Here is a 26,495-nt window from a genome sequence, read left to right as displayed (position 1 = left end):
TTGTCACACAGCTATATTCTGAAGACACAATATGCTCTGTATCTTCTCTTTCTGCTGCTGTCTTCCCATTCCTCAGTTTTATCCATTGTGTTTATAGTATGATTTCAACAACAAAAATACTTATTTTGTAAGTACACTCCATTATAGACACCTAGATTAAAATATTTGTGTGTACCCAGGGTTTTTGCTAAAGTCATTTTTGTACAGTTGTCAGAAGTGCTAGAGTTTTGTTCATGGCAGTGGTGAAACTATACTATAGACTCTAGGGTTTTCAATATGCCTATCAAATTTTAGTGTTATTACTGAACATTTAATAACTCTCCATCTTTGATGGGCTCCAGTTTATTATAGGAAAGCTTAAATTACAGAAATAAAAATATAATATTAAAATACCATCAACAAATAATGAAGTCGTTGGGGCTATTATATATTTTTTGCCTTCGTACATTTTTTTCTTCAGAAACTTGACAGTATTATTGAACTCTTCCAAAATGATATGTTAATTTCACACCTGTGTTTTAGGATAGCAACAATTTTTGTGACCCTGTAATTTTTGGTTTCACTTATAAAAGAAAAACTATCTTTAGTGGGATGCTTACTTCTGCTTTGTAAAAGTATTTGAGTAAGAGTATCTAGGTAATATTGTACTTTTTCCAAAAAAGAAAATTATATTTATTTTCAAACTTTATTATATGAGCTGGGTTGCTAGTTCCCATCACCACCACCCCTCCCAAATGACTTTTAAATGGAAAGTAATTATCCTTATGATTTTGTTCTCTGATCTCTGCTTTAGGTCTTGTGACAATGGCCATTGTATATTGAATGGAACACATGGTACATCTTCAGAGATGAAGAAATCAAACATCCCTGAGTTAGGCATCTATGTAAAAGGTATGTATAAACATATTCTCTTTGTGTTCTACATCTTAATGGTCAGAATTTAAAGGCAAAATTCCATACCATTGTTGTACTGAAAATACATTAAGATTTTGTGTTATCCTCTAGGAGATGTTTTTGATTCAGCCTCTGATCCAGTGCCATTACCACCTGCCAGGCCTCCAACTCGGGACAATCCAAAGCATGGTTCTTCACTCAACAGGACGCCCTCTGATTATGATCTTCTCATCCCTCCATTAGGTTAAAACCTTTAAAAAAAATTTCAAACAAGCCACCGTGCCTCTTTCAGTTAATATCAGAATTATCAGAAAGCAGAGTTCAGTGCAATGCAGACTCACTAGGTTATGGATTTATCTGAATTAGAATGGATTCTTCAGGTGATGGTGGCTCTCAAGTTTATGTGACCATTATTCCATTTAGATGATTGAAGCAATGGTATAAATAGCTGGTCGTCAGTCAGGATTTTATCATTATCTCTTTATGTACTAAATGCAGTCTACAAAAAAAAAAAGAAAGAAAGAAAACATGAGAACATTGATCATCCCCTCAGGCACTTATGTTCTAGTAGATTTGAAGTGTTCATCTGAGATTTAAGTACAATTCTTAACGAATGTGTACTTTTTCTTTTAGCATAAAACGATCCAGTTCCACTTAGCTAGTCATATTATGAAAAATTATATATTTTATTATAGACAGCTGAGAATAAATTCTGTCTTATAATCATTGCAGCTACAATACATCCAAAGAATCTTAATCTTTTTTTCAAATTTTAATGAGGAAGTTCAGTAGTGTGTTTGTGTGAGTACACATGTTAAAGTATACACAGATGTGTGTATATATGTTAAAGTTAGCTAGTGCTGGTGTCTGTGTTTATTTCATCAATTCCAGGTAGGAAGCCCCTCACCCTATTATTAGAGGAAGACAGAACCTCCATACACCTTAAAGTTCCACAATAACAAGACACCATAATATAACATGATGAAGGTCCATTTATTAGCTTATCTGAATTATTAAGCTATTAGAAATGTGAAATAACCTTTTTGGTTTTTTTCCACAAACCCCATCAACCAGTGTTTCCAATTATACTACTGCATTGTCTTCTATTCTCTTGTTCTTTCTGTAGTTCAGTGCTTTATTCTCATCTACGTGTATTATAAGATCCTCCTAACTACCTTCTTTACCTAGTGTTTTTCTCCCTTCTACTTCTTCCTATATAGTGGTTTTTTGACCTATAACCTAAGTCTTCATGATCTAGATCAGCATTGTCCAATAGAACTTTATATGGTGATGTAAGGGACCTATATATCTGCATATGTAACTGTGCAACTTAATTTTAGTGAAATTTAAACTAAATTACTATATGCGGATGGTGACTACCATATTGGATAATGCAGATAAATGTTCTAACCTGTCTTTTTTACCACACCTTCCTCATGTACATCTCATGCTTTATTTATATAATTCATTCTGCCTAGAAGACACTGTCCTCACGTTTGATGAATATTTTTGAGCCCCTGATATTCAGACCTTCCTGTTCTTGATAACACCTTGCCCAGTGCCACCTTTGACATTTCTCTTCCCTCTTACAATGAATGCATCTCTCTGTGGGACCTATGAGATTTTTACCTTGAATCATTTGTGAACTTTTCTTAGATTTCCTCATGGAATCTAAGCTCCTTGGGTCAGGGCCTTATGACCCATGGGTAATTACCCATGGGCCTAGCACAGTGCCTGACGTTTAAGGGCTGAAAAGGGATTTGAATGAATAAGATACTGTAGCATATAGCTAAAGAAAGTTTGGAATAATAACGGAGCTCCCTCTCCTATACCTTCAAATATTTTAAGTTAGAAAAATATTTATGATCATTAGAGAAAATTTTCAATATTTTTTGCAAGGCAAGCTGGATTAGTGGTAAAACCATCATGTTTACACTTTTAAGTCAGTAAATTTAAATACGTGTGAATTTTTATTACTGGAATATGTAGGTGTTTATACACTTTCATTCACAAAATATTTGAGATTGCTTACAAAAATACATTGCAACTTTATTTTTAATGTAAGGGAAAATATGAGTAGAAAAGTAAGATGTGGCAGGGGAAAAATAGACATAAAAGCATGCTACAGTGTTATGTAGTTACTAATGCTGGGAAATATGCAAATTTAAGTAACTAGCTTTGGGACTACAAAAGATAGTTCTATATTTAACTGTTCCTCTTTAGAGATATCTTGTAAGTAGAAAAACATATTCTTCTCCTATAGGTGCATTTTCTGTATATTTTGACAATGAAATATATGGAGCATTAGCTTTAATGAATTAAAATCCAGCAGAGTAAACTTTAAAAGATAATCTATTCTGTGACTTTAAAATTTTTGTGCATGGTATGATTTTCTAATTAGAAACTGTGAATTCTTATTGTCATACAAAGAATTGTTTAAGGTTACAGGTGAATAATAAGCTGTTTCATAACCCTCAATGCTGCTTTTTAATAGAAAAATCTGGGAGATAGAAAAAATTTGCACGCACACGTGTGTTTGTGTATCTGTATTGCTGTTCTCCAAACACTCCCACAAAATAATTAACTCCCATTATCAAAGTCGGTGGATGGCTGGATAAACACTGCAGGTGAAGTTCTTTATAAGCAGCAAGAAAAAATCAATCTTTACTTTGGCCTGATACTGTGTTTCGACTAATTAAATTCTGCTGTTGATACCAACCTTTCTTTAAATGCAGGTGAAGATGCTTTTGACGCCCTTCCCCCATCCCTTCCACCTCCCCCACCTCCTGCAAGGCATAGTCTCATTGAACATTCAAAACCTCCTGGCTCCGGTAGCCGGCCATCCTCAGGACAGGACCTTTTCCTTCTTCCTTCAGGTAGGAGAGAAAAGCCAAGGAAAACTTTTGACGAAAGCAGAACTATTTCTAAGATTTAACTGTCAAATAAGCATTAGTGTATATTGGTTTCTATCTCCTGAGCAGTAAAAACCCTGCGTGGGGAAAAGAGCACTTGCGTAGGTTTCTCAGTTGGTTGGTTGAATGCCAAAAGATTACAAAAATGGCAAAAGCAATAAGAAATCATAGAATTTAGGAAGAGCGCTGTAGAGATCATGCAGTCCAAATGACACCCTCATGTTACAAAGGCGTCCCATAGAAGCAGAAGGGCTCCGTGATTGGGCTAATAGCAATGGGGACAAAATTTAGACCATCTCCCCCAATACTGAATGCAGCAGTTATTTTTTCAAATAAGTTTTTAAAATTTTACTACATATTTCTTAGGGTCATAATTTTGTTCAAAAACATAATATTTTGATAAATTATTTTGTTATAACATTGAAAGATAAATTTATCTGCATTTTATTTTGTTACTATTTTATTTTTAATGTCTCAGTATATTTACTCAAATTATTGGTCTTCAAGGAAAAATTAATACATACCTTGTTTTTTATTTAACTCAAGTGGGAAGAAAAATAGAGACTTCATGAACCATCCACTCTATTAGTCAAAATTATCAGGAAAAAAAATTCAGTTATATATTAACTGTTACACGCTGTCCTGTTGGTGATACTGTGATCTGTGCTCTGAAAGTTTGCCTCCTCATTTTGGATTGGTTAAACATAGGGTAAAGGTTTTCTTTCTCAACAATTGCTCTACATTTCTATATGAGATGAATCATGAAAAGGCCTTTAAAGAGTGCAGTTTATCCTTTGGCCATGCATATGTTTTCCCTGAGACACATGCAGCTATCGTTCATTTCTCTGGTTTTTTTTCCCACTCGGTTTGATAATTTAGAAAGTTGGAGGAGATGTGTGGGTAAGACACAAATTATAGACACATACATTGGAATATACAACTTCAGCTTCTACAAGTAGTTCATTTTCCAGAAATAATTTTGAGTTTAATTTTCATCAGTAAATATTGAATCATGCCTAGTATCACCTACTCTTTTAGATACCTCCCTGCCCTCATGGAGCATACGAATTCACTGGATGCTGTCACTCAGCAAGCAAGGGTCATAACCCCTCAAATCCAAGCAGAAAGCGTGGATAGCTTTTAGGCTTTTATTTATGTAGCTACATTTCTTATTTATATAGCTATCTTTTTCACTTAATAATTTTTCCAATTTTTGTTATATACATGAATTTTAACATTTAAAAAAACTGAATTACTCTAAATCTTAGTTAATTTTACCTTTCCTAAGGCTAACTTCTGAATAGTTTCTGGCCAGATTGCTACAGTGCGCCTGTCACCTCTTATATATGTGATTTAAGGCCCATTAAATGAGCATTTAATGTAGTGCCTGTTTTTAAAATTAAGCTTCCCAGGAGCTAGAAGAAAACATTTTACACAAAGACACACTTTTACCTCTTTTTATCAAAAGAATTAATTTAAAAATGATGTATTTATCATAATTTTATTCATTGTGCTTTATCTAAAAATCTTCACAAAAATGCTCTTAAGATTACTTTAAAAGATTACTTCAAAGTGAAAATTCCCCCTTTTATTAAATGAAACAAAGTTGTCTAAATTGTTTTATTTCATATATAGGTTTGATTGTTTTGATTTTGCTTGGCTGCCAGGGAGCACAGTAGCAGTTGGCCTAAACTAACTATGGTATTGAGTCCAGCATGGGACCAGAGCAGTGTCATTTGAACCTACTGACTCTCTCTTGACTTCCTTTTATACATGGAAGCATTCTAATGCCACTCCAAATAATGCTGGCATCCCTTGATCATAAATACTTCTAAGAAAAAAATGCTACTTTTTCTTTTCCTTTTCCAACCTTTCATAGCATTAACATGAAGAATGTCTAGTCTGTCGTTAGATCCTTTGTGAGTTCCATTTTATTCAATTTTAAACCATATATATTAGCTCTTCTCTTTTTCAAAAGAAGTAATTTTTACATATAGAATCTGAAGGTTTCTTTCTCTCATTTTGTGAAGTGTTTAATACATTCTGCTGTCTAAATAAGTGTAACAGAAGATTCATAGCAGAGGTTCTTCACCTAAAGAATTGAACTTCATGAAAGAATACTCTATAAATGCCAAAGGAATGTTTAATTCAATAGTTGTAGAATTGTACAGGGTAAAAAAAAAAAGTTGGATTTTCTCATGACTTTGTATTAAATACCTGATCAAACCTACCTCTTTATCCCAGCATTCAGTGTCCTGCACACTTAAGTCGGGTCCACCTTTCTGACCTTATGAACCAATAACTGCTCGCAGTAGCCACTCTAAACCGCAGAGTCCTGTGTTTCTACAAAGGAGCCTTAGGACTCCTGTAGGATCAAAGCAGGGAAGTGAAGCAGGAGCACAGCTCTGACGCTGCTTTTATCTACTTTCTATTTTAGGCCTTCATGTAAGATTTCTTTTGGCAAAATAGTAATACCCAGTGTTGTACATGAGCCATCTACTCTGCACAGACCAGTTCATATCCTAAAAAAACCCTGAAGAGTCCTCAAAATAAGCAGTACACTCTCCTGTCTCTTAACCCAGAGCTACTGCTAGCATATATGTGCTTTTGTCTAAATTACAAAAATGTCATTAACAAATATCATCATAATAAAAATAATTAATTAATTACAACAAGACACTTCTTTTGTGCTGGTGGGTTGAAATGGGCACCCCTCCTCCATTTTGTGCCAGGACCAGTTTTCAAGGAAAAGCCAAGGCTGTATTTAGGTCTGCTCATTCCTATAACTGCATGTCTTTGTGCACGGCACAATATAGAGTGTCTCTGGCAGCACTTACTAAACCTTTCTTTCACGATTTTTCTAACTTGGAATCTCTTTTGAAGCCTTTATCCAATCTTAAAGCCGCGATTCAACTCTAAAGGCTAGCAAAATTGACTTTTAGAGATAAAATGAAAGTTTCCCACTTGGATCCAGAAATGTAACTGCATAGATAAAATACAGAAAAAATCTGCATCATTAGCAATAATATTGAAAAGGATTTAGGGGGGTTTGTTGACTGTGACCTTTATAAAGCACTATCATGATGTGGCTCCCAAAGGAGCTTATGCTATTTGAAGGCAGCACTCAGAGTTCAAATCAAAAGAGTGAGGTGAGGTCCTCCCCAGTGCTCAGAGGCATGGAGACTACAGTGTTAAGGTCTTGAAGGATTGATGGGCTAGAGCAGTGATTCTGTGGTCTTCAGACTAGCAGCATCAGCATCACCTGGGGATTTATTTAAAGTGCAAATTTGTAGGATCCACAGAGGACTTACTAAATCAGAAACTCTGGGAGAAGAACCCAGCAATCTGTGTTTTCATAAGCCTTCTGGGTGATTCTGATGCACGCTTAATTTTAAAAATCCCTGGGTTGGGATATCCCTAGAGGCATGCAGCCAAGATAGTAAAGGGAACTCAAACTATACCATATAAACTACAGATTAAAGAAACTGAGGATGTATAACCAAGAAAAGGGAAGATCTTGGCTACATATTAGAGTTGTCTTCAATTACAGTATTTGTGTAAGGATTAGACTTTTTCCATGTCTCCTCAGAAGGCAGAAATTAGACAAACGAGGAGAATTATTAAGAATGAAAATTCCATTCATCATGAGAAGCTGCTTTCTAAATTATTAATAATTCTTGTATCTCAGAGAGGTAGAGAGTTCTGTGACACTAAAGGATTTAATAGGTGGCCAGATTGCTACATAGTGGGCATTTATAAATGTGAGTTAAAGAGTCAGGGCAGCTGAGAGGGAGGAATTTTGTTTCACCTAAAAAGCTTTTCAAACCACTTATAGCAATTAGATCCTGCATTGTTATTCTTTTAAATTTTTTGGAAAAACTGATAATTTTCCAGATGGTTTTTGGACAGCCCCAGAGGAAATATACCATTGTTTTAACAGTTCCATTTTCTTTGCCTCTTTTTCTATACTATAATTTGGAAGTGTTTCAGATAGTGGAAAGAAATTTTTTTAAAAACCTCCATAATGCTTTCTTCTAGAGATTTGATAGGTTTTCTTTCTGCAGAGCATAATTTCGATCAATGAATATTTTCCCACTTGCTTTTTCTATTTAAAATTTTTTTTCAGTTACAGTTGACATATTAGTTTCAGCTGTACAACATAGTGATTAGACATATACATAACTTACAAAGTGATCACCCTGATAAATCTAGTACCCATCCGACACCATATATAGTTATTAACAATATTATTGACTATATTCTCTATGCTGTACTTTACATCTCTATGACTGTATTTATAATTGGCAAGCTGTCCTCCTAAATCCCTTCACTTTTTTCACCCAGCCCCTTAATCTCCCTCCCATCAGGCAGTTATGAATTCGTTCTCTAAGACTTTGTTAGTTTTTTAGATTCCACATATATTTGAAATTATATGGTATGTGTCTTTCTCTGTATGACTTGTTTCACTTAGCATAATACTCTCTAGGTCCATCCACATTTTCACAAATGGCAAGATTTCATTCTTTATGTCTGAGTAATATTCCATTGTGTATATGTACTACATCTTTATGGACACACAGGTTGATTCCATATCTTGGCTGTTGTAAATGATGATGCAATGAACATAAGGGTGCTTGTATCTTTTTGAATTAGTGTTTTAGATATCTTTGGATAAATACCAAGAAGTGGGATTGCTAGGTCTTATGGTAGTTCTATTTTTAAATTTTTGAGAAACCTCCATATATTGTTTTCCATAGTGGCTGCACCAATTTGCAATCCCACCAGTAGTGCACAAGGGTTCTCTTTCCTCCACATACTCACCAAAACTTTTTGTTGCTTTATTCATTTTGGCCATTCTGACAGGTGTAAGGTGATAGCTCATTGTGGTTTTAATTGGCATTTCCCAAAGATTAGTGACACTGAGCATCTTTTCATGTCTATTGGCCATCGGTATGTCCTCTTGAGAGAAACGTCTATTCAGATTTTATGCCCATTTGTTCTTTTAGTGTTAACTTGTATGAGTTTCTTTTATACTTAGGATTAGCCCCTTATTGGATGTTTCATTGGCAAATATCTTCTCCTGCTCAGGTTGTCTTTACTTTTTGTTGGTTTCCTTCACTGTGCAGAAACTTTTTAGCTTGATGTACTCCTATTTAATTTTTGTTTTCCTTGCTTGTCTTATTGCTGTGGCTAGGACTTACAATACTATGCCAAATAAAAGTAGTGAAAGTGGACACACCTGTCTTGCCCCTGATCTTAAGGAAAATGCTTTTAGCTTTTCACTGTCGAATATGAATATTGTTATGGGTTTGTCATATATGGCCTTTCTTACGTTGAGGTATGTTCCTTCCGTACTCACTTTGCTGAGAGTTTTTGTCATGGATTTGTCACATGCTTGTTCTGCATCTATCTATGAATACAATCTTATGAAATTTATCCTTCATTTTATGTGGTGTATCATGTTAATTAATTTGCAGATATTAAAAGCACCTTGCATCCCTTGCATGAATCCCACTTGATCATGGTGTATGCTATTTTTAATGTATTTCTGAATTATGTTTTCTGATGTTTTGTTTAGGATTTTTCAACTCTGTTCATCAGTTAGGAACATTGGCCTATGATTTTCTTTCTTGTTTTGTTTTTGTTTTTTGTTTTTTCGTGTCTGTCTGGTTTTGATATCAGGGTAGTGCTGGCCTTGTAAAATGAGTTTGGGAGCCTTCCCTCCTCTTCAGTTTTTTTGAATAGTTTGAGTAGGATAGGTATTAATTCTCCATCAAATGGTAAAATTCACCTGTGAAGCCATCTGGTCCAGGGCTTTTGTTGAGGGTTTGATTATTGATTCGATTCCATTAGTAGTTACTGGTCTGTTCAGATTTTCTGTGTTTTCCTGATTTAGCCTTGGAAGATGGTATGTTTCTACACATTTATCCATTTGTTCTGATTTGTAGTATTTTCTTAGAATATTTTATATTTCTATGGTGTCAGTTGTCACTTCTCTCCTTTCATTTCGGATTTATTTATTGAGCCCTCTCATATCTTGATGAGTCTAGCTAAGGTTTATCAGTTTTGTTTATCTTTTCAAAAAACAGCTCTTGGTTGCACTGGGCTGTTCAACTTTTAGACTTTTTCATTTATTTCCACTCTGATCGCTATTTTTATTTCCTCCCTTCAACTCACTTTGGGCTTTGTTTATTCTTTTTCTAGTTCCTATAGGTGTAAGGTTAGATTGTTTGACATTTGTTTCTTGAGGTAGGCCTATATTGCTTTAAATTTCTCTCTTAATAGAACTGCTTTGCATGTGTTCTGTAAATTTGGGGTCGTTGTTTTTCATTTTCATTTGTCTCCAGAGGTTTCTTTCGCTTTCTTCCTTGATCTTGATATTAACCCATTGTTTAGTAGCATGTTATTTATCTTCTACATGTCTGTGTGTTTTTCAGTTTTCTTCTTGTAATTGATTTCTAGTTTTATACCATTTTGATTAGAGAAGATGCCTGATAGAATTTTAGTCTTAAATTTACTGGGACTTGTTTTGTGGCCTAACATGTGGTCTATCCTGGAAAAGGTTCCATGTGTACTTGAAAAAAATGTATATTCTGCTGCTTTGGGGTGAAATGTCCTAAAAATATTAAGTAAGTCCTAGTCTAATGTGTCATTCAAGGCCACTGTTTCTTTGTTGATTTTCTGTCTGGATAATCCATTGATGTCAATGGGGTGTTAAAGTCCTCTACTGTTACTGTACTACTGACAATCCCTTCCTTATAGCCATCAATATTTGCTTACATACTTATATACTTTATATACTTATATATCCTTTTGTTGGATTGATCTCTTTATCATTATGAAATACGCTACTTTGTCTTTTGTTACAGCCATTGTTTTAAATTGTTTTCTCTAAGGGTTGCTACCCTTGCCTTTTGTTCATTTACATTCACATGAAATATCTTTTTACTTTCAATCTGTGTGTCTTTTGATCTGAAGTGGGTCCTTTGTAGGAAACACATGTACAGGTCTTGTTATTTTATTGATTCAGCCACCCTGTGTCTTTTCGAATATTTAGTCCATTTACATTTAAAATAATTATTGATAGTTATGTTATTGCTATTTTATTTTCTGATCATTTTTGTAGTTCTTTGTGCTTATTCTCTTGCTCTCCTCTCTTGTATGTTGAATTTCTTAGTGTCATGTTTGTAATCCTTTCTCTTTAATTCTTGTATATCTCTTGCAGATTTTTGGTTTGTGGTTACCATGTGCTTCATATGTACTAAGCTATGTTTATAGCATAGCAGTTTAAGTTGGTTTCTTAAGTTTGAACACATTCTGAAGACACTACTATTTTTACTCACCTCCCTGTTTTATTATTTTTTACTTTTCTGTGTGTTTGTGTGTATCAGTTTATTAATATAATTACACATAATCTTCCGACTTTGACCTTTTAACTTTTGTGCTATCTTTATAGTTAGTTGATCTACTACATTTTCTAAGTTTGCCTTTGTCAGTGTGAATTTTTTCCTTTCCTATATTATTTATATATATTTTTCCTTTCCACTGAATGATGTCTCCTTACATTTCTTGTAATATGATTTTAATGATGATGAACATCTTTAGCCTCTTCTTGCCTAAGAAACTCTTTCTCACTCTTTCAATTCTTAATGATAGCCTTGCTGGGTAGAGCAATGTTGTTTGTAGGTCTTTGATGTTCATCACTTTGATCTTTGAATATTTCATGCCATTCCCTCTGGCCTACAAAGTTCCTCTTGAGAAATCAGCTGGCAGTCTTATGGGAGCTCTTTGTAACTAACTGCTTTTCTCTTTCTATTTTTAAAATTCTTTTTTTGTCTTTAACTTATGGCATTTTAATTATGACGTTTCTTGTTGTGGGCCCCTTTGAGTTCATCTTGTTCGGGACTCTTCTTCCTGGATTTGTGTGTCTATTTCCCTTGCTAATATAGGGAAGTTTTTTGTCATTATTTCCTCAAATAGTTTATAAATCTCTCTTTTCTTATGGGATCCCTATAATGCAAATGTTGTTATGGTTGATGTTGTCCTAGAAGTCCCTTAAACTATCCTCATTTTTTAAAACTTTTTTCTGTTTGCCGTTCCAATTGAGTGTTTTCTACTACCTTGTCTTCCAGTTGGCTTATTCAGTATTCTGACGCATTTAATCATGCTGATTCCCTCTAATGTATTCTTCATTTAAATTATTGTATTCCTAATTTCTGACTCATTCTTCATGCCTTTTATCTTTGTTTCATATCTCTTTGTTGAAGTTCTAAGTTCATCTCTTCTTCACCCAAGTTCATTTCTTTCATTTGGAATATATTTGTCTCCTTATTTTGCCTGACTCCCTGTGTTTGTTTCTATGTATAAGGTAGATTTGCTATGTCTCCCTGTCTTTGCAAAGTGGCCTTATGTAGTAGATGTTCTATGGGACCCAGTGGTGCAGTGTCCCTGGCCACCTGAGCTGGGTGTTCCAGGTATGTCCCTTGTGTGGGTAGTGTGTGCTTTTCTGTTGTAGTTGGTCCTTAATTGATCTTGGCATGTCAGCAGGTGGGTTTGACCCTCAGGCTATGAGAGCTGGCTGTAACTACAGTGGACGCTGTTGTGCAGGGGCTGATCCCATGGAGCAGGAGTCACTTTAGTGGGCCTCTAGTGCCAGCCAAGTCCGCCGTTTAGGTGTGTCATTTGTGAAGCTGGCCATGAGGTATGTTGGCTCTAGGGCCTCTTGGGAGGGGCTCCAGTGCAGGTCAAGGTCAGGCACTCTGCTTTTGCCCGGCTTTGGGCTATGTGGTAAGAGCTACAAATGTGATTGGTCACCACTTGTGATTGGTCACCACTTGTGTTAGGCTTGGAAGTATTTGGGAGAGGCTTGGGACTCTTTGATGGGCACCACAATGAGTTTAGGCCAGCTGTCACTTATGCCACGTTTGTGACTTCTTAGTTGAAGCTACGTTCCAAGCTAGGACTTATACCAAGCTTGCGGGGCTAACTGATGGAGTTACAATGGAAGTTGGGACTGGTTGCTGCTTGTGCCAGGCTCGTATAGGGCACAGCAAGGCCAGCCACTGCTTATTTGGGGTTAGTGGACCTCAGCACAAGCTGAGGAAGGCTGATTGTGTAAAGGAGGTATTGTAGGAGGTTTGGCGCTAGGCATGCAAGTTGGATGGGACAGGGCCTCAGGGAAAAAACAGTGTGGAGTGAACAGTGATATCAAGGTTAAGAGAACTTAGACTTGGCATCCATCTGTGCAGGGCTGGCTGGGTGGAGGGAGCATTCAATAAAGGAACAATAGCACCTGACAACACTTTTGTCCCTGGAGAAAGCTGTCCTGATCCCTGCCCATCTAGCCCTCTCCCTGACGCCAGTTAATTTAGTTCCTTCTATCTGTTCTTAGTGCTTTTTGAGATGCTGCCTCTGCACTAGAGCCCAGAGCAAGTCATTCTGTGCTTAGGCACTTTAAGATGTGTAGCACCTAGTTCTCCAGCAGTCTTCCCTCTCACTTGGGTATAATCCCCCTGGTTTTCACAGCCAGATGTTATTGGGACTTCTCTTCCTGGCACTGGACCTCTGGTCTGTGACTGGGACCCCTTGCTTCTCAGAGGGACCCCTTCCTCCACAGCTGAGCTATCCCTCCTGATTCTTAGTCACCACACTGTGAGTGTAGGATCTGCCCATTCTGCCCTTCCTACCAGCCTCAACATGGCTGCTTTTTATATCTTGAGTTATAGGACTTCTGTTTAGCTAGTTATTTAATTTTGTTGTAAAGGTGATGTGTTCATGGGAAGAGGCCAGCAGTGTTTACCTACTCTGCCTTTTTGACCAGAAGTCTGTCCAACTTTTTTTATACTTAGCAAACCTTTTTCTTCCCATCTTTCCTTAGTTTTTTATAACCTCTAAAATAACTATGAAATATTCAGTTTAGCATTACATACTGTAAATCACAAGCAGTGGTACTTTGCTTTTTAGAATAAATTAATTCCATTGTGTTTGTTCATTCATTCATTTCTCAAACATTTATTACTATATCAGTGGTACATGGGCTATGATATTTTTAATTTGTATGTTTCAATACTAAGTATGGATATTAAATTTTACTGTAATTAGTTTTTGAGGAATTTGTTTTTAAAAACTATTGCTTTTCAAGTTTTCTTCATGAGGAGACAGTTGGTAATTATTGTTCTCTCTGTGGTAATTTTGTTGTATATTTTTTCCCACTGAAGCATGAATTCCAACTTTACAACTTGATATAAAAGCCCAATTTACCCAATACCTGACTAGTAGCAAACTTAGCATGAAGCAAGACAGAACATGACAGTGAGGATTAATATTTTTAGTGTACCTAGTGACTTTTTAACTGAAATAGTATATTGGAATAATATTATACAACTATATATTTTGTAGTTTATTTATGACTGCAGCGTATCTAGAATCTAGTGTTTAGCCTTAAAATAGATGATTAAAAACAGCATATCTGACAAGCCTATAAATTACCCCTAAGGAAATTTTAAAAGTATATGTGTTATAAAAGATAATCCTTCCTCCAATCTGTTATCTCAGTGATGTTTTAGAATGCACAAGAACTGAAAGTAAATTTTATTAATATTTAAATCCTTGGAAAATTTCTAAATTTATGCAGAAATCACCATATTTGGTTCCTTTTGTTACTCTTCCAAATCAAAAATTAACATTTCTTGCATAGAATTTATCTTCTCGTTTCTCCCTAAAATGTTTCAGCAAAATTAATGAGGCTGACATTGACTCTTCAACTATTGAAAGCTCAAAATCTAAGACTCATTTTAATCTTGAAATAAATGAAAGCAGGTAACCTTGCTTAGGTCAAAAAGTCTCCAGCAAAGCCAGGGATAATCATTATACTCAAATGGGGGTAGGGGGTGGGAAATACTGATTTTATCTCTTACCTTACATTATCTAGTCAAAAATTAGTATAAATCAGCATGCATTTTCTTTTTAAATAGTCAAACTTGTCGTTTTAAGTTTGTCATTAAAACTTTTAACTTCTTTAATATTTATAGTTTTAGCCTATGTTAGCAATTCAAATTTCATGGATTTATCAGTGAAGTTCATAGGTTTGATTTTGAATTTATGAAAAATCTGTGTCTGGGTTTAGTTTTTGTAGTTAAAAGTAAATATTTATGAAATGCAGGCTGTTTTCCAGGCATGTTCTTGGTACTGTGTTTGTGTTAGGAGAAAAAATTCAAACAGGATGAGTAAGATAAGGTTACTGCCCTCAAAAAAACTTACAGCACCTTTGGAAATCCTGGCAGACATAAAAGGAATATGAGAGAGGAGCCTGAGATGAAAGCAGTGGCTAAATAAATTTTCAGGGAACCAAAGATTGTAGAGGCAATATTCATCTACTCAAAAAAGGAATCAGTTCTATGGCTTTAAACCCATGTAGTAATAATTTTAAACCATTTTAGTTTATAGTCCTATCCATTTAATATAGTAGCACTTACAGAATCTTTTTCCGCCTTTAGTCCTAGTTAATTAATATTACAAGTAGAAGAACTTTTGTCTACGATTTATATTTATTTTTCACTATTTCAAATGTCCCCTCTCTGCCAAGGTGGTAAAAAAAAAAAAATCACATTTTACTGTATGTTCAAACTTTAATAGAAGTTTTGAAAAACTGAATTTACTATTCAATGAGCCAATTAACAACAATGATTTTTAACAGAATGCCCGATGTGCTATTTTAAAAAGCACCTTCTATGTATAGATTTCACATACATGAATTCGTTTTATGCTCATAAATCTCAAATGTAAGGTCCATTTTACAGATTATGTTTGCCTACTAAGATTCATTTGAAATACAGGCAAAATTAAAAAAAAAAACTTTTCAACAGTTTCTATTTATTGTAAAGGACAGAAAATAAAAATTAGAAGCAATTTCATCAATTTTAAAATTAAATAAGAACTGGAAAATATAAAATTAGTATTATCTAGGAATAAATGAGAAGAGCATATTCGAGTAAGTGATAAATAGAAAATATATAGGCGGATTAAAAATGGTTTCAATCAGTCATGAAATTTTTAAAAACTGATCTTTATAGAGAACTTCTAGAATTTTATTCTTCATTCAACTGGCAGGGACAATCTTTCTAATTTGAAAATTACCTTTATTTTTAAGATCCTTTTTTTGATCCAGCAAGTGGCCAAGTTCCTTTGCCTCCTGCAAGGAGATTACCAGGTGAAAATGTCAAATCCAACAGAACATCACAAGACTATGATCAGCTGCCTTCATCTTCAGGTGAGTTGGCTAATAGCAATACATTTGTCTAGTGCTTTTTGGAGTACCTTTTTATTCATTATATAATTTAATGAGCAGTGCCAGACTAAGGAAGTATTTTTATCACCTTTGCAAGTTGCTTATAAAGCTTATATTATGAGAGAAATGCCTACAAAATTACCTCATGAAAAAGAAAAAAAATCAAGCCTTAATATTTTCTTTGATCAGTCGGTAAAGTATGTTCTCTAATTCAAAATTTATTCATCCTCTGAATTGTTTTGCCTGACCAGATGCGAAAAGGGTGAAATCCCTATGTACGTCGTAATGCCGTATTCTTTTATTTTTCCATTAAAGAAAGAAATCTCTTTAGAATTAATATTAGCACCAAACTCTTAATTTTCATAGCTTATTTAGGGATGCCATACTCCACTGCCACTCATTAAGTAGAAAGATAGATAGACAAGTTGTACTTATAACCATAAATAATGAAATGCTGCTTTGTTTCTTCAGCAGGCCTTCTCCAACCACCATATCTAAAATAGCTCCCCTTCTTGCGCTTTAATTTTCTTTACAGCACGTATCACTGCCTGAAATTTCATTTATTTGCTTGATTGTTGTCTTTCTCCTCTGCTAGAGTTTTAATGCTTTGAAGAGTATTCTTTGGTTCACTACTGTGTCAGCACATGTTTCTTGGATGAGTGGATGTATAGAAAAGTCACTGATGTCTGTTAGGCTGAACACATTTTTTGAGCAATAGGAACAATATTTTCTCATAATTATATACATAAGTTTTTCCTATGTAGATTTTTTCCTATTTCAAGACTTTAAGCTGTTTTGAGAATTATCAAGACAGTAGTTCTTATATACTTGATGACATGCATTGGAGATGCTGAAATTCCTCTAATAGTTTTCTAACACTTTCTCAGGAAAGCATAGAAAATTTTAGCAGACTTTTCAAATTTTGATTCGTGCTCTTGCCAATTCACTTCTAGTCATTCTAAGATTTCAAATATCCATGGGTAGCCATTGAAACACTGACGTTTATGTCAAAAATGAAAAAATATAAAGGTCAAAAGGAGAAACAATATCTGACAGCTTTTATGTAAATGAAGGAAGCAAATCCACTAAGGAAATAATGTTACAACTTTGAGGAGAGTGCCATGACTGATTTAAAATATTTGCTATCACCAACTCTGGATTAAATGAAACATTTAATGTTAAGCTATGGGAAGGACTGTGACCAAAATACTCGATTTCCACAGCGGCTTTACAGTTTACTCCATGATAAGTAGGTGTTGTAGGACCCAGAAGAGCATCGTTCACATACATGATTTGAAGTGGTAGAAATTCTGATTAGCGTTACACTAGAAATTGTAGGGGCAAACCTTGTTGAAATATCCTGAAATAGGCATTTACCAGAAGCCAGAACTGGCTCTTACCTGAATGATAAAATAGTTCTGATTATTACTCCGAGAGATTCAGCTAGCTATATCATCATATGTTTCAACATACTTCCAGAACTCTTTACAAACGTAGTCAAGTCACAGAAAATAAGATACTTTTTCCAACAAAATATTTGCCCACATGCAGCGCCCAGGGCTGCTGCTACCAAGCTATCCACTCATTTATTTCACACCAGCAGAAGGACTGGGCTTGCCTTCTGGATTAAGTCTTTCCATCAAAACCTTGAGACTGGATACTATGTCCCTTGAGGATTCTAATAGTCCTAATTTTGCAGTAATCTGTTTTTATTAAGGCCTTTTTCAGATGACCATTGAGGATTCTGATATAATTGCTGCACCTTATAAATTCCGTTTTTCCTTATGATCTAAATGACTGATAGTGACTTGTTTACGTATAAGTTTTCTATGAAAAGACTATTTCTAAAGGATTTAAAAATATTTTCCTTATTCTCTAATCTAAAAAGGATGTGTGTGTGTGTGTGTATATGTCTACAAAGAGCTTTCTAAAAGTTTAATTTTTAGATGTAACAATTGATATATGATATGAATATGTCGTTCACATATACCTGTATATGGGGCAGACATTTTTTGCTAATCTTATTTCTTCACATGAGTATATAATTCACATGGTGTTTGTGTTTATTACTAGCTATGTTTGAGTTTTTACATATTTTACAGTTTGCTTCTCTTGTTGCAAATATAATACACTACAGTTTGATACCATTCTTTAAAAACCCAGGGAATCCAACTTACAGTAGAATAACAGTCATTATGGTTACTTGTGTGTGCTCATGCTGATGAAGTGCAGTATCAACTCCAGAGATTATTCATACTCTTAGTGTTTAGAAGGCAGTTCAGAGTAACACTTGAAAATAATACAATTTCAGCATATAACTAGTATTAAATGTGTTTGTAACTGATAAAAAGATCTTACTGCCAAATATACGAACAAAATAAAAGAAATCTCATGATAAAAGTAATTAATTCCGGTACTATTTCTCCTTTACTAGCATGGAGAAAAAGTAATTGAATTTTATATTAAGACCAACTATTCTAGTTATCTAAAGACCTCAATTGAAAATCATGGCTTTACTTCATACAAGGGTTGGAACTGTGTAGTCATTAGTGATAAGATGTTTTTGTGTTTCAACAAAGGAACTTTTTCAATGTTATAGTTTTCACAGTTCGACTACCTGAAATGTTTTTCCTTACCACAGAACCTGATCTTTTTTCTTATAAATCTAATACTAATGCTTTTTAATAACCATTAAAAAAATTATATGTTATAACCTTAGTCTTAACTATCATAATTATCTTCCAGAGTATGTGAAGATTTTATTTGTAATTTAGTAAAAATTGTGCATTTAAGAGTCTCTATGTCCATTCCAAGTTGTCACTGAATTACTAAATAAATTTAGAGATTATGTCTCAGATTATATTAAGTAATTATTTTTAAAATTTGTTAAGCTCATACTATGGGCCAAATGTTAAGTAGTCTTAACTATCATAATTATCTTCCAGAGTATGTGAAGATTTTATTTGTAATTTAGTAAAAATTGTGCATTTAAGAGTCTCTATGTCCATTCCAAGTTGTCACTGAATTACTAAATAAATTTAGAGATTATGTCTCAGATTATATTAAGTAATTATTTTTAAAATTTGTTAAGCTCATACTATGGGCCAAATGTTAAGTATTTTAAACATATAGGTTATATATAGATAATTTAATATATATACAATTTATGTAGCATATATATCATACATTTTATTATATAAACATATTGGGAAGTTTATATAAATACAATTATATAAGATATAAAATATAAATAAATGTAAATTTAGTATGTATTATAGCTATAGACATAATTTTATTCCTCACAACTAATTTGAAAGAATTACTATTTCAATTTATGAAAGAAAGTAAGACACTACAACGTGTAGTAATTACCCAAGGTCTTCACAGCTAGTAAATATCAATGTGGTAGGATTTAAATTAGTTCATCACTAAGCTATGCATATTTTTATTTTCATTAGCAAACTATGTCATTACCTCACCAATACCTAAGCCAAAATTATTTTTTAAAAATTGCACATTCAGATGAACTCAGAACATCAACAAAGAGACAGAAACCATATAAAAGAACATGTCAGAAATGAAGAATACAAAAACTGAAATGAGTACACTGAAGGGAATTAACGGCAGGTCAATTGAAGCAGAGGAATGACTCAGCCATCTGGAAGACAAGGTAGCAGAAAACAGCCAATCAGAACAGCAAAAAGGAAAAAAAAATGAGAATAGTTTAAGGGACCTCTGGGACAGCAGTTATACCAGCATTCACATCCTGTGGGTACCAGGAGAAGAGAACAAGGGATTGAAAATCTATTTGAAGAGAAAAACCAACAAAGAATCTCAAACAAGATAAAGGCAAAGAGGCCCATAACAAGCTGTTTCATAATTAAAATGCCAAAGATTAACCTTTTTTCCATTTGCCTTGAGAATACTCGCAAGCAGCGCTTGTGGCTACAGTGTTTACCCTGAGATAACTCGCAGATTACAGTCTTAACCTTATACGCAAAGTTTGCCATGAAATATCTTGCTTTTATTATTTTCACACGGCTCTAGTATATTGGTAGTCTTTGGAAACAAATGACAGCATTTTTGTTTTTAGTAGTTCGATCACTAAAAATATCAAATCCTAGGAAATGTAGCATCCCTACATTTAAATCAAAAGACTGAATCAGTAAAATAACAAGACCTGTACGTGTGCTGCCTACAAGGGACCCACTTCAGATCAAAAGACACACACAAAGTAAAGGGATGGGAAAAAGATATTTCATGCAAGTGGAAATGAACAAAAAACTGGGGTAGCAATACTTAGAGAAAACAGACTTTAAAACAATGGCTATAACAAGAGACAAAGTAGGGCATTTCATAATGATAAAGGGATCAATCCAACAAGAGGATATAACCCAACTCAGGAGTACCTAAGTATATAAAGCAAATATTGACGGGCATAAGAGAGGGATCGACAATAATAAAATAATAGTAGGGGACTTTAACACCCCATTGACATCAATGGATAGATTATCCAGACAGAAAATCAACAAAGAAACAGTGGCCTTGAATGACATATTAGAACAGAAGACTTACTTGATATTTTTCGGACATTTCACCCCAAAGCAGCAGAATATACATTCTTTTTAAGTACACATAGAACCTTTTCCAGGATAGACCACATGTTAGGCCACAAAACAAGTCCCAGTAAATTTAAGAAGACTAAAATTCTATCAGGCATCTTCTCTAATCAAAATGGTATAAAATTACAAGCATAAAACTGAAAAACACGCAGATACATAGAGGATAAATAACATGCTACTAAACAATGAATGGGTTAACAACGAGATCAAGGAAGAAATCCAAAGATACCTGGAGACAAATGAAAATGAAAACACAATGACCCCAAATCTCTAGAACACACCCAAAGCAGTTCTATTAAGAGAGAAATTTATAGCAATATAGGCCTATCTCAAAAAAAAAAAAAGACAAATCTCAAACAATCTAACTTTACACCTAAAGGAACTAGAAAAATAAAGCCCAAAGTGAGTTGCAGGGAAGAAATAATAGAGATCAGAGTGGAAATAAATGAAAAAGTCACAAAAAAAAAAAAAAAAAGTCAAAAAGCCCAGTTAACACAAGAGCTGGTTCTTTGAAAAGATTAACTGATAAACCTTAGTTAGCTAGACTCATCAAGAGGGCCCAATAAATAAATCATAAATGAAAGGAGAAGTGACAGCTGACACCACAGATATATAAAGGATTCTAAGAAAATACTACAAAACATTATATGCCAACAAATTGGACAATCTGGAATAAATGGATAAATTCACAGAAACATACAATCTTCCAAGGCTAAATCAGGAAAACACAGAAAATCTGAACAGACCAGTAACTACTAATGGAATCGAATCAGTAATCAAAAAACTCAACAAACAAAAGCCCTGGATCAAATGGCTTCACAGGTGAATTTTACCATTCAACGAAGAATATCTGTCCTTCTCAAACTAGTCAAAAAAATCTGAAGAAGAGGGAAGGCTCCCAAACTCATTTTATGAGGCCAGCATTACGCTGATACCAAAACCAAAGACACTTAAAAAAAAAAAAAAAATTACAGGCCAGTGTCTTTGATGAACATTGATGCAGAAATCTTCAACAAAATATTAGCAAACTAATATTCAGCCAACATTAAAAAGTTTATGCACCATGATGGAGTGAGATTTATATCTGATATGCAAGACTGGTATAATATTTGCCAATTAATTAATGTGATACACCACATAAACAAAATGAAGCATAAAAACCATATGCTATCAGTAGATACTGAAAAAGCATTTGACACAATCCAACATTCTTTCATGATAAAAGCTCTCAGGAAAATGGGGATAAAGGGAACATACCTTAACATAATAAAGTCTGTATATACAAACCCAGAGCTAATATTATACCCATGAAAAGCTGAAAACTTTTTTTCTAAGATCAGGCACATGACTAAGATACTCCCTCCACTTTATTCTAACGTAGTATTGGAAGTCCTAGCCATAACAATCAGACAAGAAAAATAAAAGATTTCCAAATGGAGTAGTGGTAAAACTCATTATTTGCAGATGAAATGATACTCTATATAGAGAACCCTAGACTCCATCAAAAAAGGATATGAGAATAAATGAATATAGTAAGTAGCAGCATTCAAGGTCAATATTTAGATATCCATTGCTTTTTTATACACCAATAATGCACTATCAGAAAGAAAAGTTAAGAAAACAATCCCATTTATAATTGCGTCAAAAAGATAAAATACCTAGTAATAAATTTAACTCAGGAGGTAAAAAACCTGCACTCAGAAAACTATAAGACACTGAAGAAAGAAATTGAAGTTACAAATAAATGAAAGCATGTATTGTGCTCATGGATAGAAAGAATTAACATCATTAAAATGTTCACACCACCCAAAGCAATCTACTGATTCAATGTAATCACTATCAAAATACCAGTGGCATTTTTCACAACTAGAACAAATAGTCCTAAAATTTACATGGAACCACAAGTCCCTACATAGCCTAAACAATCTTGAGAAAGAACAGTTAGAGGTATTATGCTACCCAATGTCAAACTATTCAACAAAACTATATAATCAAAACACTGTGGTACTGGCATAAAAACAGACTCATAGATCAATGGAACAGAATAATAAATATTCCAGAAATAAACCCACACCTATATGGTCAATTAATCTAGGACGAAAAAAGGCTAGAATATACGACAGGGTAAAGACAGTCTCTTCAATAAATGATGTTGGGAAAACTGGACAGATACATGCAGAAGAATGAAACTGGATCGGTTTTTTATACCATGTACAAAAATACACTCAAAACAGATTAAAGACTTAAATATAAGACCTGAAACCTTAAAACTCTCAGAAGAAAACATAGGCAGGAAACTCTGACATAGCTCTTAGTAATAGTTTTTATGGATATGTCTCCTCAGGCAAAGGAAAAAAAAAATCAATGGGAGCACATCAAACTAAAAAGTTTCTGCACAGTGAAGGAAACCATCAACAAAATGTAAAGACAACCTACTGAGCGGGAGAAGATATTTGCCAATGATACATCTAATAAGGGGCTAATATTCTAAGTATATACAGAATTCATACAAGTTAACACAAAAAGAACAAATTGGCAGAGGATCTGAATAGACATTTCTCCCAAGAGGACATACAGATGGCCAACAGACATATGAAAAGATGCTCAATGTCACTAATCTTTGAGAAGTGCCAATTAAAACCATAGTGAGCTATCACCTCACACCTGTCAGAATGGCTATAATAAAGCAACAAACAAGCATTGGTGAGGATATGGAGAAAAGGGAACCCTCGTGCACTGTTTGTGTTATTGTAAATTGGTGCAGCCACTATGGAAAACAGTATATGGAGGTTTCTCAAAAATTTAAAAATAGAATTACCATATGACCCAGTAATCCCACTTCTTGGTATTTATCTGAAGAAATCAAAAACACTAATTTGAAAAGATAATATGAACCCTCATGTCGACTACAGCATTATTTACAACAGCCAAGATACATAAGCAACATGTTTACACTGATAGACAAATGGATAAGAGGCAGTACATACAATGGAATATTACTGAAATAAAAAGAATGAAATACTGCAATTTGTGACAACGGATGGACCTAGAATATTGTGCTAAGTGAAATAAGTCAGACAGTGAAAGACAAATATCATATGATTTCACTTATGTGTGGAATCTAAAAATCAAATGAACAAACAAACTCATAGATAAAAGGACAAATTGATAGTTTTCAGATGGGAGGGAGTTGGGGGCTGGGTGAAAAAAAGTGAAGGGATTCAGAAAATACAAATTGCCAATTATAAAGACAATCATGGGGATGTGAAGTACAGCATTGGGTGTATAGTCAATAATATCGTAATAAATATATAAGTTGCCAGATAGGTACTAGACTTATCAGGGTTATCACTTCATAAGTTATATAAGTGCCTAATCACTATGTTGTACACCTGAAACTAATATTGTATGTCAACTATATCTGAAAAATAAAATGACTTCCATTGCATATGCATATAACAATGATTGCTAAACTGAATTTGGAGATACCCAATGATAAAATCAAATAGAGATATTAGCAAATGAATAGTAATGACAAAGGGATGGTAGAGGTTATTAGAATTGTGAAATTGTGCTAGAGATTTCAAAACCTGGATTCTGATCATTTTTCACCTGACCTTAAGAAGCCACTATGTGCTTTTTATAATTTTTGTATCATCAAAATCAATCTGTCTCTCTGTCTTAGATCCTTGAGCAGCTCAAACCTGTAAAACTAGCAGAGGGAATCTGAGGCTATTTTTTTTTTTTCTAATTATAAAAGAAGTACATACATACATACGTACTGGAGAATAAAATAGAATGGAAAAAAAAAAGAATTCACCTATAACCTTATCGTCAATACAGAACATTATTGCCATTTTAGAGTACTTCTTTCTAATGTGTTTTCTTCAGCATGTCAATTCTATCGCAATTCCATTTAACATAGTATCATAAGTACCTTACCACATCATTAAATTTTTTAAGTAAATGTCATTTTAAATTATGGTATGATCGATCATTATTTTTATGTATTGTCAAACACTAATATTTTAAAAGCCTATTTACAAGAAAACTAACACATTAAATGTCTTTGCTTTTGTCTAGAAATATAGAAACTTGGTTTTGTAGTTGTTGTTAAGTCAGTATAACAAATAAAAAGTAGGAAGATGTATTCATCAAAATGCTAACATTATTAGATGTCATGTCTTTCAAAATATGGACTAAAAAAATTTTTAAAATTTATTATTTATTATTTTTTTAATGATGGCATTGGTTGATGAAATCCAATGTTTCAGCTGTACATTTTAACAGTAAAGCATATATATATTTACACTGTGTGTTCACCTCCCATAGTTAGATTTCTTTCTGTCACCACATATTTGACCCCTTTTACTCCATCTACCTCCCCGCTTCCCCTTACCTTCTAGTAACCACTAAAAAATCCACCAAAGTTTAGATAATGAAGTAATAAGGACCTCTTGTAGTAAAATAGCTGGTAGACACTGAAGTAGATGTGTCACCCACTCCTGCAGAGGTAGACATACAGCAGTGTGTCTCACCTTTTTTTTTCCTTCGTGGTGCACCTGAGGGCCTTTTTAGGCCTTGTTTTCCCCTATTCAATCCCACCTCTGTAACAGTGAAAGTTTAATACCACAGATACTCTACATATCTCTATGTATTGTGACTCTTAGGAAAACCACAAACGCTTTTAACATTTAAGATGTTCTCGGCCCCTTAAGGACCAATTTTTACCCTGTTAGGAATGATAATGCCCTCATTTAGAATGTATTCCAGGTATTATTCCAACTGTCTTTTTATCAGGCTTATTCCTGTGCCATTCAGGACTTTTTCTTTATGTCTCTGCTCTTTAATTGGCTCAGAAAATGAAAATTGAATCAAGATTTACCCTTAAACCAGTGCTTCTCAAGTCTTTCTCCACACCAGCATCAACCCTGAGCACAGCGACTTAAGCTTTAACTAAAAGTGGATAATCACACATAGGAAATTGCTTCAATGTCTGTTTAATCTCAAAAATTTATGCACGTTTTTCATTTTATTCCTTAGCTTATCTGTATTCATTTTAATATTTAAAAATATTAACATTCTTCACATCCTCGAGTAAAATTGGTGCTCCAGGAAAATGCTATTTATATCCATGTACACTTGCACTTATTTTGATATCGCTGCCATAGGAGTTTAAAAATACTAGAACAAACATGTGCCCTTCCAGTGTTTTTAAGGATGACATTTATTCAGGTACAGAAATGCCCATAGAGTAGATAAAATTCTAGTCGTGCCAGTGTACTCCAAAACTACAATATAATAACTTTGGGGAAACTATGAGATAGTTTCATGTTCTGCTGTATTGCTCTATTACCCACACGTCCTAAAGTGAGTAAAGATCTGGTGTCTCCTACTTTTAGACACTGAAAAAGAACAACTGGGGACAGTGAAGGCTGTCTTACAAGCTTTGAGAAAAGATGTGTAGAAAGAGGGATTGATTTTAAGCGATTCGCTCTAATGATCAGCATGAAAGTGTTTGCTTTTTTTTTTTTTTTTACACAGACAAGGAGAGAAATAGTTCTCCTCCCCAACATGCTGGAGTACGAGCACATAATTCTAGCAAGCTCAATTCAGATTTTCAGTTAAGTATTTTATTACAGCCAGCGTATTTCCAGGCATTGTTTAGTAAATATGCAGGAGAGAATCCCGACAGAGACCCTTCCAAAGACTTAAAGGAACTGATTCAGAGACCACCCTCTGAGATCTTTGGTAGGTAACAGGGGTGAGAGCAGTGAATGA

General features: G+C 34.2%; 1 protein-coding gene across 6 annotated transcripts in view; it reads left to right on the top strand.

Moving 5' to 3' along the window:
* The window catches only part of CBLB (Cbl proto-oncogene B), a 204,105-nt gene that overhangs the window by 168,373 nt on the left and 9,237 nt on the right, over positions 1-26,495 (top strand). For 5 of the 6 annotated variants that reach the window (XM_025050952.1, XM_006905441.3, XM_025050949.1 and 2 more), the window contains exons 15-18: positions 794-891; positions 1,006-1,137; positions 3,630-3,770; positions 15,955-16,074. In XM_025050952.1, coding sequence (XP_024906720.1) covers positions 794-891; positions 1,006-1,137; positions 3,630-3,770; positions 15,955-16,074 — 491 coding nt within the window. The remainder of the gene's footprint in view (positions 1-793; positions 892-1,005; positions 1,138-3,629; positions 3,771-15,954; positions 16,075-26,495) is intronic. The other variant, XM_006905443.3, reaches the window with a different exon arrangement.

The sequence above is a fragment of the Pteropus alecto genome, unplaced genomic scaffold (assembly GCF_000325575.1).
Source record: "Pteropus alecto unplaced genomic scaffold, ASM32557v1 scaffold270, whole genome shotgun sequence".
Lineage (NCBI taxonomy): Eukaryota > Metazoa > Chordata > Mammalia > Chiroptera > Pteropodidae > Pteropus > Pteropus alecto.
The sequence above is the reverse complement of the archived record's forward strand: the minus strand, read 5'-3'. Positions and strand labels throughout refer to the sequence as shown.